Raw genomic sequence first — 12732 nt, 5'->3', positions numbered from 1 at the left:
TGGCTCCAAAAGCTTGCGCAAGTAAAACCTTTTATTATTATTATTATTTTAAAATAAGTATGTTCTCCTGCTGCCGCTTGGTAAGTAGATTTTTTTTATCCATCCTACTACATTGTATTATCAAAAATTTATTATTTTCATTGTTATAATACACAAAGTACATAACATGTATAAAAACATTCTTGAGATTTTTCCATTATCTAACATACATTTTCTGAATTTATATTGCAGTTTTAGTTTATATGACTGATGAAAGTGCATTTATATTCGGCACAAACAAACATTAGACTGCACTACAAATCAATGTCATCACAACAAAAGTCAGAGAGAGAGAGAGAGAGAGAGAGAGAAAAATATCACATTAGTCAAAAAGATGTATACAGAAAGAAAAGGAATCATGTGAGGAATCTTACAATGCAGCTCTGTAGTACAGTTTAATGGTGGTGGTGGCATCCATTTGGATGAAGTATTCGAGAGGTAAAATAGGTTCCCATTCAGATCTCCACGTGGGGACTATACAGGAGGACATTGTCATTAGGAGAAACAAAACCAGCATTCTAAATTTTGGAACATGGAATGGTTGGATGGATTAAAAGAGGGGGAAAGGGACCAAACTACGAGGTCATCAGTCCTTTGTTCTGAATAACACAACGCCACAAGTGTGAGAATAGAACAAACAAGACCGACAACTCAAAATGGAATGAAAGGAAAAACTCAGAAGAACGAGGAAGGACAACAAAGATGTAAATAGACAAAAGGGGAAAAGAAAACCACAGAAACGGGATGAAGAGATTAAAACAACAAAGCAGATTACCATGGCTGGCAGACCTTAAGAATAAAAATGGAGAAGCCAGCCACTCTGCAACACATTAAAACCTCCACCCTTGAAGCACTAGGGTGGAGGACACAGAGGGACAAAGGACATGTGCTGAAACTTAGGCCAAATGGTAAAACCCACCCTCATGAATAAAACTTTAAACTAAATAAGCCGATGAGGCGTTGTCATATAATATTAGTGGCAATGAGTCCGGTAACTCAAGATTTCGCCGCCGGGCAGTCGAAGTGGGACAGTGCACCAGAATATGGGCACTGTCACCCGGGCACCGCACCGACACCCAGGCAAGTCTTCACGGCACGAGAGATAACCATGGGTCGCCCCAAGCGTGGCCAATGTGAAGCCTGCAGAGGAGAACTGATTCCTTGTGAGGGCACCGAATGGAAGACTTCCACACGTTCGCAGTCTCCTTAATGACATGCAGTTTGTTGTGTGTACTGTTATGCCATTCCGTCTCCCAAAGCCGAAAAACAATACAGCATAAGTCAGAATGCAGGTCAGGTTCAGAGATGCCCATCTCCAGAAGCGGTTTCCATGTAGCCTGTTTGGCCAGCCTGCCAGCCAGCCAGCTCGTTGCCTGGGATGCCGACATATACTGGGGTCCACACAAACATCACTGAATGATTTGACCGGTTCAAGGCATAGATGGACCAAAGGATGGCGAGGGTAGCATTGGTCGATAAGCTCAAGGAGTCAGTACACAGAAGAAACGATTCCTCGGGGCATGAATGGATATACTGAAGTGCACAAGGAGATGGCCACCAGCTCTGCAGTAAATACACTGAAGCCATCAGGCAAGGAATGCTGTTCAAAATGGCCTCTGTGAATGTATGTGAAGCCAACGTGACCATCAGCTATCGAGCCTTCAGGGTAAACCAATTCAGAGCCCCAGAGAAAGTAAAGAATCGAGAGGCAGTGACAGTGGAGAGCGGCAGGAGTAACTGAGTCCTTAGAATCATGTGAAAGGTCCAGACAAATCTGTGGCCTACGTGTTTACAGATGGATCTGAATGGGAGGTGGTAAAGGGAAGGACTCCAATTCAGACAGAAGGGATCACACGTGAACCATGATCATTAGCCTTGACGTGGGCTGCCGATGTGGGAGATGGACTACCGCGGGTGGAAAAAGGAGACAGCAATTCAGATGTTCAGGAGAGCTACGCATGTGTTCAACGGAACTGGCCAGCAGTTGTGCAAGTCTGATCTGCAATGGAGGGACTCCGGCCTCCACCAGGACACTGGTCACCGGATTCGTCCTAAAAGCTTCCGTCGCTAGGCAAATGCCACAGTAGTGCACTGTGTCAAGTACACGCAACACTGCGGGCACCGCTGAACCATAAACCACATTCCCGTAGTGAAGGTGGGATTGAACAAGGGCTTTGTAGAGCTGCAGCAGAGTAGAGCAATCTGCACCCCAGTCGGTATTGCTCAGGCAGCAGAGGGCACTGAAGTGCTGCCAGCACTTTCGTTTAAGCTGGCGATGGTGATGAAGCCAAGTCAATCGGGTATTGAAAACCAGTCCTAAGAATCGATATGTCTCCACTACAGTGAGTGGATCGTCATGAAGGTAAAGTTCTGGTTCCGGATGAAAGATACATCGCCAACAGAAGTGCATGACACACGACTTAGCAGCCGAAAACTCTAAGCCATGGCCGAGAGCCCATGACTGCGCCTTGTGGATGGCTCGCTGTAGGTGCCACTCAGCAACACCAGTGTTGGTGGAGCAGTATGAAATTCAGAAGTCGTCTGCACATAGACGGTGAGACGGACAGCCCTACAGCTGCTGCTAGACTGGTAATGGCCACTAAAAATAGTGATACACTCAATACAGAGCCCTGTGGGACTGCATTCTCCTGGATATGGGGGGAAGGGGGGACTGTGGGAGGCAACTTGGATAGGTAAAGTACGCAGCAACAGGAAATTCTGGACTAAAATATCAGGAGCAGGCCTCGGTAACCCCATCCGTATAATGTGGCAAGGATATGATGTCACCAGGTGGTGTCATACGCTTTGCGTAGATCAAAAAATACGGCACCAAGGTATTGGCATCTGGAAAAGGCTGTTGGGATGACAGACTCTATGGACACAAGATTATTAGTGGTAGAATGCCCCTGGTGGAAGCCGCCCTGACATGCAGGCAGTAGGCCACATGACTCCAGGACTCAACCCAACCGTCGATACACCATACGTCCCAGCAGCTTACAAACAACATTGGTGAGGCTGATGGGATGATAGTTATCCACATCAAGCAGGTTTTTGCCAGGCTTTAGCACTGGAATGATTGTGGTCTCCTGCCATTGCGATGGAAAGACGCCATCGCACCAGATCTGGTAGTTGATGACGAGGAGATGGCGCTTGTAGTCAGACGAGAGATGTTTAATCATCGGACTGTAGATCTGATCCAGCCCAGGAGCTGTCGGGGCAATGAGAAAGGGTGCTGAGGAGCTCCCACTCCGTATGGGGCGTTATAGGGTTCACTGTGGCATGTAGTGAGCAACAGGACTTCCCTTTCCATCCGCCACATGTGGGTACAAAAGGTTGGGGGGGTAGTTCACCAACTCAGAGACCCAAGCATAGTGCTCAGCAAAGTGCTTGGCAATCGCGTTTGCGTCGGTACATAGCACGCCATTGATGGTGGCGCCAGAGACACCTGTTGGGGTCTGGTACCCAAAAAGACGTCTGATCTTTGTCCAGATTTGGGAAGGTGACATATGGCACCCAATGGTCGACACGTACCTCTCCCAACACTCCTGTTTCCATCGTTTTATAAGCTGTCGTACACGGGCACGGAGCTGCTTACAGGCTATCAGATGCTCTAGAGAAGGGTGTCTTATGCCACTGTAGAGCTCGCCGACGCTCTGTAACTGCCTCAGCGACTTCTGGCGACCACCAAGGAACTATCTTTCGCCAGTGGCACCCTAAAGAGAGAGGGATCGCGTTTTCTGCCGCAGAAATGATTGTGGTAGTCAACTGCTCAACCATCACATTGATGCTACCATGTGGGGCAGAGACAACGGTGACATCAGAGCCGAAAGTTTCCCAGTCCGTCTTGTTTGAAGTCCATGTGGGCAGGCGTCCGTGTGCCTGACACTGGGACAGTGACAGGAAGATGGGGAAGTGGTCACTACCACACAGGCAGTCATATGCTCTCCAGTGGAATTCGCTGCAATTTGATAAATCAATGGCAGAGTAACTACCTCGAGCCACACTGAAATGTGTGGCGGCCCTAGTATTTAAGAGGCAGAGGTCGAACTGAGAGTAAAGTTCCGACATCTCTTCCCTGGCCAGGAAGCACGTTGCCACCCCACAAGGGGGTTATGGGTGTTAAAATCTCCCAAAAGTAGGAAAGGTTTAGGGAGTTGATCAATCAGTGCAGATAATACATTCAGGGGTACTGCACCATCTAGAGGAGGATATACATTGCTGACAGTTATTTCTTGCGTCATCCTGATTCTGACAGCCACAGCTTCAAGAGGGGTTTGAAGGGGCACAGATTCACTAGACTGAGTTTAGGACATAAAAGCAAACTCCACCTGATACTATTATAGTCGCTACAGTTCCTGTAATATCCCTTACAGCCGCAGATGGCAGGGGTCTTTGCTGGGAACCAGGTTTCTTGGAGGGCAATGCAGAAAGCAGGTGTAAAGCTTAAAAGTTGCCATAGCACATCCAGGCAGTGGAAAAAACAGCCGCATTTCCACTGGAGGATGACAACATTGTTAGACTGGGAAGACATGGGACATTCAATGAGGCAGTTTATGCCCCAGGGTCACCTGCTGGCACCGACTTTTTGCCTGAGCAGTCTATATCCATTGTGCCTGAGGATCCAGTGATATCCAGGTCCTCAGCAGATGCCAGAATCTCCACCCCATCATCATACACAGAGCTCATAGGTAGCGGTGGTGTGGGTGCCACCTCAAGTTTCTTGTTCTTAGTGGTATTCTTTTTCGGTTTCTCATGCTATTCCTTGAGTCTCCCTGGCTGGGAAGACTTCACTGAATCAGTCTCCGGGACTGAGGATGAGAGTGAAGCCCTACAACCAGCTGCTTTTGGCCACTTCAGCCACTGGAGGATGTCATCTTTTCTACTAGCAGAAACCTGGGAAGGGAGTGACCCAAGAAACCCCTTCCTAGCGAGAGGAGCCGAAGAAGACTTATGCTTCTCCGGCACAGAAGTGGGGACTGAAATCTCCATCCAATTTTTTTGTGTGTGTGTGTGTGTGTGTGTGTGTGTGTGTGTGTGTGTGTGGGGGGGGGGGGGGGGGGGTGTTGCTTCCGAAGTAGGTGGTGTGGTAGCAACTAGGACGGAAGTGCCCCCCCCCCCCCCCCCCCCCATCAAGGGGGCAGGTGTAGTCTCCCAGTTCTACGAGGAGACAGGAATTTGAGGAACTGATGAGGGCGAGAACTGTTCTCGTAGCGGCAGCGTATGAGAAGGTCATAGCCACAGAATGTAGGCGCTTAAATTTCCTCTTAGCCTCAGTGTAGGTGTCAGTCCAGAAAGTTTTATTCCACTATTTTCCTCTCTTTTTATAAAACCCTGCAGTTGATGAGCAAGGTGAATGATGCTCACCGCAGTTGACACAGATGGGAGGCGGGGCGCATGGAGTATTGGGATGCGATGGATGTCCACAATCTCAACAGGTGAGGCTGGAAGTACAGCGGGAAGACATATGCCCAACTTCCAGCACTTAAAGCACCGCATCAAGGGAGGGATATATGTCTTAACATCACAGCGGTAGTCACCTTGACCTTCTCGAGGAATGCGTCACACTCTAAGGTCAAGATGAAGGCACTGGTGGCAACCTGGTTATCCCCCGGACTCTGATGGACGCACTGGACGAAATGAACACCTTGCCGTTCTAAATTGGCATGCAGCTCTTCATCAGACTGTAAAAGTAGGTCCTTGTGGAATATAATACTCTGGACCATATTTAAGCTCGTATGAGGCTTGATGGTAACAGTAACATCAGGCAGAGGATGCTGCTTTTATCAAAACTGACCCAGAGCGCATTTTGGAAAAACCCTCCACCTCCCCAAACTTGTACACCAAATGATCTACAAAAAACTCAGGCTTCATGGATATGAAAGATTCCTTATCAACTGTCGTACATATGAGGTACTGGGGCAAATAAGCTTCACTGCCACCCTTCGCCTGGAGTTCCTCCCATTGTGTGGCCAGGGAGGGGAACGACTTGGGGTCATATTTCTTAGTGTTAAAGTTAGACTTTACTCGCTTAGAGACTGCTGGCGGCAGACCACCAGCAAGAGATGACATATTATGCATCACCGTGTGTCATCTGCCCTGATGCCACCCACTCCGATGAGGAGCCCTCCCCACGAGCATCACCCAGCCGCAGCCAAGGCCACCAGGCAGGATGGCCATTGCCAGGAGTCCCGATGCCCCAGAGTGACAGGCATCTACTCCTTGGCATACGTGGGGAGTTAACGGCGCAGGCATCAGCAGAGCGATCCCTGTGTTGTCAGGGGCTACAACCAACAGGGTACATGGAGGCCCCACCAAAACGGACTGGCTACTGTGCTGGATACGAGGTTCAAAGAAGTCCATGGTCATCGTTGGCACAGAAAGTGATATTGCATAGTGCATTGTGGAAAACACACCCAAGAAGGTGCCCTCACGAAAGAGATGGAGAATGGGCATGACTGCAATATGACGATGAGAAAGTGGGCTCAAGATCTCAATGCACGATGGACACAGCGCACCATGTAAGGCGCCCTTCCCCAATTGGCTCGCTCTTCAGGAAAGTTTTGAAAAATGGAGGTCAAATCCTACAGGGGACCATCACATAAAGGCCAAAACATGTGAGACTCATTTTAGTCACCTCTTACAGCAGGCAGGAATACCTAGGGCCTATTCTTACCCCCGGACCCACAGGGGGAGCATGGAATGTTAAGATTCCTTGATCAGGTAAGTAAATTATGAGCACTGAAAAAGGAAAATGGATATGTTGACATCAGATATAGTGAAAATTAGTGAACTGAGGTGGGAGGAAGAAAATGACTTCTTGGCAATTGAGTACAGAGATACAAATACAAAATCAATCAAGGGTAGTGTAAGAGTATGTCTAATAGTAAAAAGAAACTAAGAATACAGGTAAGTTACTGTGAGTAATGTACTAAACACATTATAACAGCCAATACAGATATGAAGCCAACACCCACCACAGCAGTACAAGTTTATATGCCAACCAGCTCCATGGATGGAGAGACTGAAGAATGAAAAATGTGATAAAAGAAATTATTCCAACAGTTAAGGAAGGGGAAAATCTAATTGTGATAGGTGACTAATTCAGTTATAGGGAAAGAAGGAGGAGAAACAGTAGGGGCAAACAGACTGGGTGAAATATGTGAAAGAGGAAGCTACCTGGTAGAATTTTGTACAGAGCGTAATTTTATCATCACTAACACTTTGTTGAAGAATCATGACGGAAGATTGTGTATGTGGAATAGACCTTGTGGCACCAGAAGGTTTTCGATCAATTGTATCACAGTAAGGCAGATACTTCAAAACCATGTTTTAAACTGTAAGACATTCCCACTGGCAAGTGGAGACTGATCATAATTTATTGGCTATTATTTGCAAATTCAAACTGAAAGAATTGCCAAAACGTAGAAGTCATGGATATGGGCCCTGAATAAATTTGAAAAACCATGTATATTACCTTGGATAATAAAGGAAACACTGAATTTAACTGACAAAAGGAAAAATATAAAAATTAAGAACATAAAAAAGCAGGTGAAAGAAAATACAGCTGTCTAAAAAATGAGTACAGAAATTAAGTGGGAATGGCTAGAGGACTCACGCAAGATTTTGGAAGAACATAATTACGGGATAAATGCTGGCTACAAAAAATTATGGAGACCTTTGGATGAAAGAGAAGCAACTGTATGAAATCAGAGTTCCGATGGCGCGATAAAGAGGAAGTGCAAGGAACGGAACTTTCTGCAGCAGTAAGGATAACGTTTGTAAGATACTCTACCTGGTGAACACATGGGAAATGGTCGCTCAAGTACGTGTCAGAGACAACGGACAACTCCGGACAGTGGGCAAGCTGGGCAGTGCAGAAGGAGAGGTCCAAATGGGAATAGGTGTCTATTGAGTCTGAAAGGATTGTGGGAGCTCCCGCGTTAAAAGCAGATGAAGTTAAATTGATTGAGGTCAGCCAAGAGGGCACCTCTGTGACATGTTCTGGGAAAGCCCCAAAGGGGAAGGTGCACATCAAATTAACTGAGCAGCAGAAAGGGGTGAGGGGGTTGCCCTAAAAATTCAATCACTGAAGATATTGGACTGAGATCTGGTATACACCCATCAAAGACCATATAGGATATCAACACTAAATTTCATTAGATTAGGAGAGGGTCGAGTGGGGACATGTTGGTCCCTTTGATGTGGAATGACCGAATATAAATATATCAGACGATGCTGAGGTATTAGTAGATAAGAAAAAGTAGAAACAATATTTTTCTATTTGGGCAGCAAACTAAGTAACAATGGCCGATGTATGGAGGGTTTAAAATTCTGGCTGGCAATAGCAAGAAAAGCAATTATTGTGTGTGTGTGTGTGTGTGTGTGTGTGTGTGTGTGTGTGTGTGTGAAGGAGAGAATGAGAATCTGTTTACAGAAAATATAAATTTAGGTGGTTGGATGTCTTTTCTGAAGGTATTTGCATGGAGTGCAGCCTTGTACAGAAGTGAAATGTTGTTAAGCAGTTCAATCAAGGAAAGAATAGTAGTTTCTGAAATGATGTGCTAGAGAAAAATGCTGAGGACCACGTGGATAAGCCTACGTACAGCATTGAGGTACAGGATTAAAATGGGCTGGGGACAGAGGAGGGATGTAGGAAGGTGGAGGAAAAGGAAACTTACAACACAACTTGATTAAAAAGGAAGGATTGGTGGATAGGACCCCATCTTGAGACATCAACGAATTGTCATTTTGGTAATGGGGGGGGGGGGGGAGGGAGGGAGAGGGCCCGTGCAGGGGGAGTGTGGTAGTCTTAGAGGGATGCCAAGGCTTGGACATTAAGCGGAGATGAAAATGATGATAGAACAGTATGGAAAGCTGCACCAAATCAGTCTTCAGGTTGGAAACAAGATGTTCCACCTATCCTACAAAATAATTTTATTTTTGCAACCAAGTATTGAAACTGACCGTTTGGTAGAAGGGTCAGCCCACATTAGATGTACAATATTAGGAACCATCTCCCCCCTAATCATTTCCTAATTAAGTTTAATATTGCACAGATAGGCTACTCTATATAGAAAGTAACTATAACATGATGAGGAAATTTTGGCACAAGATGAAAAAAATCATAGTTTTAAGAAACTTTTAGTGGAAGGCTGAAAATGTAAAGCAAACTCAGTTCTGACCAAATTTAAAAACGTTTTACATTAAACTAACTATAGTATAATGTATTTATTTAAATCACATGCATTACAATTTGTGCTCACAAAAAAAAGTCGACAAGTCTAAGTGAAAACTCAAAAGGGAGAGTTGGGGAACACTCAACTATAAATTATTTGTAGTAATAAATTTTCAATACTAGGCAGACGCACACATTGTTTTCAGATACACACTGATGGGCCGCATATTTTCGTTACTGCCAATTGTAAGGCACAATTAAGCAAAATTTGTTTCAAATTGAAGTCTGTCCACTTCATTTTCTATAAACACACCAGTACTTATTCTAAGGGACATAATATGTATCTCACACACATTGCAATCCGTGTAACTCAGAGAAATTAACAATACTACCGTAACATAAAAAAAACAACGCACACAGTTTCTGAATCGTAACACACTTCATGCAATGGTTTTGACAGTAGAATGCTAACGGACCAATGCATGAAATAATATGAAATCGAATGCAGAGGCATTTTTCATGTCTCAATTGCATATAATGTGTATCAAAATAATGTACTATTCTGAATATAACTTCATCGATGCAGTATATTAGTTATACTTACGCCCACTGCAACAACAAACGGCTAGATTGCTAATCAATGAACAACCAATTATTCTTACAAATTGTCACTACTCTATCCCAAATCGGTGTACATTCAAATGTAGAACCGCCACTAAGCCCAAAGACATATGTTCATTTTCTTTGTTTATCAGATATCTTTGCTGTAGTCTGGAGTTGCAATTGTGGTGTCTATAAAAACCCGAAAAAGATTCTCAAAGGATTTATTTATGAATCTTGCTGACAGAATAAAAATTTATGGGTTGTACGTAATGATACACCCATTTCTTATTAAGTTAAAGTTCGCCAACTTCGCGAGGGGAGTGTATTGGTACCCCTTATCAGACCAAAGACGAATACATTTCGTAGTTGCACGATATTTGAAATTGTTATTCAGTTATCCAACTAAGCAATTATCATGAGTGACAGTGGCACGGATTGTGGTGAAGGTTTATTTGTTTTGGTTTATTTGTTTTTACATATAACTTAGATTTACAATGACTGTTTGAAATGTATTGGTAAAATTAAAATGGGAGTACAGATTTCTGTTGTAATACATTATAAGACTTTACTGCTGCGCATAATGTTTTCAATGTTAGAAATTGATCTGCAATTCCCATTTCAAAAAAACAGCTGACTCTGTTCGTAGTTATTCCTATAGAATATTTCTCGAATGGAGGTTTTGTTCTGTAGTTTTAAAGTAGATTAATTTTAATGTGACCGTTAGTAAAATTGCCAAGAAGCTGCTACACGTAACGTGATATAATCTAAGAAGGCTTGCTTTTATAAATCATTTGACACGTAGCCCATGCACCCATCTCTCTCCTGTATTCTATGCAATATTAAAGTACCATAACTATTAATCAGTTGTCCATGGTGGTTTAGGAGCTTGACAGTTGTGTTTTTGCGTTCTAAGGAAACCTCCGACAGCATCACCAGCGGGGAAGTGTTAAGTTCCATGCAGTAGTGGTGGAAGTTGCGTTTTCTGCGACATTTTGATTTTATGTTAACTGCATGATGTACTAGAGCCACTGCCAAACCATGGACTGCTTAACAGTCAGTTTCGGTCCCTAAATATGATTGTGAAATACGCTAATACATAATTGCGATACTATTTCAGGTGAAGAGTTGCTTTTGGATAACTCCAGTTCACCAAAAGCACTCTGTGATGAACTGAGTGCCATCGTCATTGATGATGGACAGTCACATAATGGGTAAGAGCCTGCTCCCTTATACTAAGTGCAAGCATATACTTTTTTTTTGCATATGAATGTCTCCATATTGTGTGTAATGGACACAGAATTGCAAAAGGTAAGAAAAGGTAATACGTAACTAGAGTTTGGTTTCTTAGGGCACTCTTGCAGGTGGAACTGTGACAGCTTTCTGAAACAACCCAAAGCATCACTGAGAGAACAGTACAGATTTCCCAGAAACAGTGTATGAGATAAGAAATAAATCTTAGATTGCCCATCATATATTGTCTAGTTAAATTCTGGTTTCATTACGCCATATGTAACTTGCTGACTAAAGAAAGCAATGGTGTGATTTTTAAGAAAATAGGCTTCATCTTTTACAGATGAAGGTCAAATCCCTGTGGCTCTGGTGTGAACTAAGTTTTTGGTATTATCAGTTAATTTTTGTGATCAGTACCAGCAAAACTGTTCGATGCTCTCGTAGTGTAAGCTACTTTTCAACTTTTCGGTGGTAACAGGAGTGTTGTAACATGATAAATTTTCAGTTTCTCTCCCTTAAATAACACTGTCAAAATGTTAAAACCATTTGTTGATTATATTTATTTTGTTTATTTATTTATTTATTTTTGAAAGGACCCTAAGTAGTGAAAAATGATAACTAGTGTACTTTTAAATCTTTGAAGTTACTCAACGTAAGCCACAGATATAATCATTGAATTTCAACCTGAACACCCCTCCTCAATTTAATACTTTATTGCTATTACTTTATTACTAGATCTGTGTCATTTACCAGCCATGGCTGGACAAACTGCGTCAAGATTAATTACATATATACATTTTAAAAATATTCACAAAATTAAGACATTTATACTTAATAGAAACAATATTTGTTTGTCCATTCACTTTGGTCCCCATTAAAGAATTCACCAATGGAGTACAATGGGCATTCTTTCATGTCCTGTGCTACTCTCCATCTGAATGTTCCAAGCGGCAGGGATTGCACTTCTTGAGGCAGTGAGTTGAACATCTTTAGGGCAACCACTGGAAAGCTGTCTTGCATTCCTGTCAGCCGACACCTGGGTATTTCGATGCTCCTCTTGTTACGGGTATTGTGATTGTGTATATCTTGCCTCATGCTGAATACTCCTTGGTTTTCTTTCACGCTGATGAGACATAAAAACACATACTGGCTGAAGACTAATAATTCCTATCTGGTTGAATATAAGCCTGCAGTGCCCCTGTCTTTTACTTGATATAATGTTGTTATAACCTATATCATTGACATAAATAAGGAACAGGAGAGGCCCTATGACGGACCCTTGGGGTACTCCATGTTCCAGCTTTTGTTCTTGTGATGTTGCTCCATGAATTGATACCACTGGTCTCCGGTTTTCCAGATAAGCTGGGGTGCCGATCGGTCTACCCTTCTACGGCTGTACCAGGTGTTAATTCAGTCTCGTCTAGATTATGGGAGCCTGGCTTAAGGTTTGGCATCACCTTCCGCATTGTAGTTGCTTGACCCCATCCTTCACAGCGGGCTCCGACTCGCCACTGGAGCTTTCCGGATAAGCCCTGTCAACATCATACTTGTGGAGGCAGGTGTCCCTCCCATTGCGGTTCCAGCACCAATGGTTACTGGCCGCTTATGCTACACACGTTTGTAGCTTGCCCGGGCATCCCAATTATCGTCTCCTGTTCCCTCAGTCGGGCGTCCATGTTCCGGAG

At 43.8% G+C, this 12732-nt stretch overlaps 2 protein-coding genes across 4 annotated transcripts in view; one reads left to right on the top strand and one right to left on the bottom strand.

The window, feature by feature from the left end:
• Positions 1-9953, bottom strand: part of LOC126455741 (uncharacterized) — a 76564-nt gene extending 66611 nt beyond the window's left edge. The window contains exon 1 of the mRNA XM_050091508.1: positions 9819-9953. The gene's annotated coding sequence lies outside the window, so the exon portion shown is untranslated. The remainder of the gene's footprint in view (positions 1-9818) is intronic.
• Positions 9954-10124: 171 nt separating this feature from the next.
• LOC126458097 (targeting protein for Xklp2-like) overlaps positions 10125-12732 on the top strand; it is a 136863-nt gene continuing 134255 nt past the window's right edge. The window contains exons 1-2 of one of the 3 annotated variants that reach the window (XM_050094923.1): positions 10125-10263; positions 10935-11028. In XM_050094923.1, coding sequence (XP_049950880.1) covers positions 10233-10263; positions 10935-11028 — 125 coding nt within the window. In that variant the 5' untranslated portion in view covers positions 10125-10232. The remainder of the gene's footprint in view (positions 10264-10934; positions 11029-12732) is intronic. The other 2 variants (XM_050094920.1, XM_050094921.1) reach the window with 2 other exon arrangements.

Source organism: Schistocerca serialis, chromosome 2 (assembly GCF_023864345.2).
Source record: "Schistocerca serialis cubense isolate TAMUIC-IGC-003099 chromosome 2, iqSchSeri2.2, whole genome shotgun sequence".
Taxonomy (NCBI): domain Eukaryota; kingdom Metazoa; phylum Arthropoda; class Insecta; order Orthoptera; family Acrididae; genus Schistocerca; species Schistocerca serialis.
This window is presented reverse-complemented; position numbering and strand designations above follow the sequence as displayed.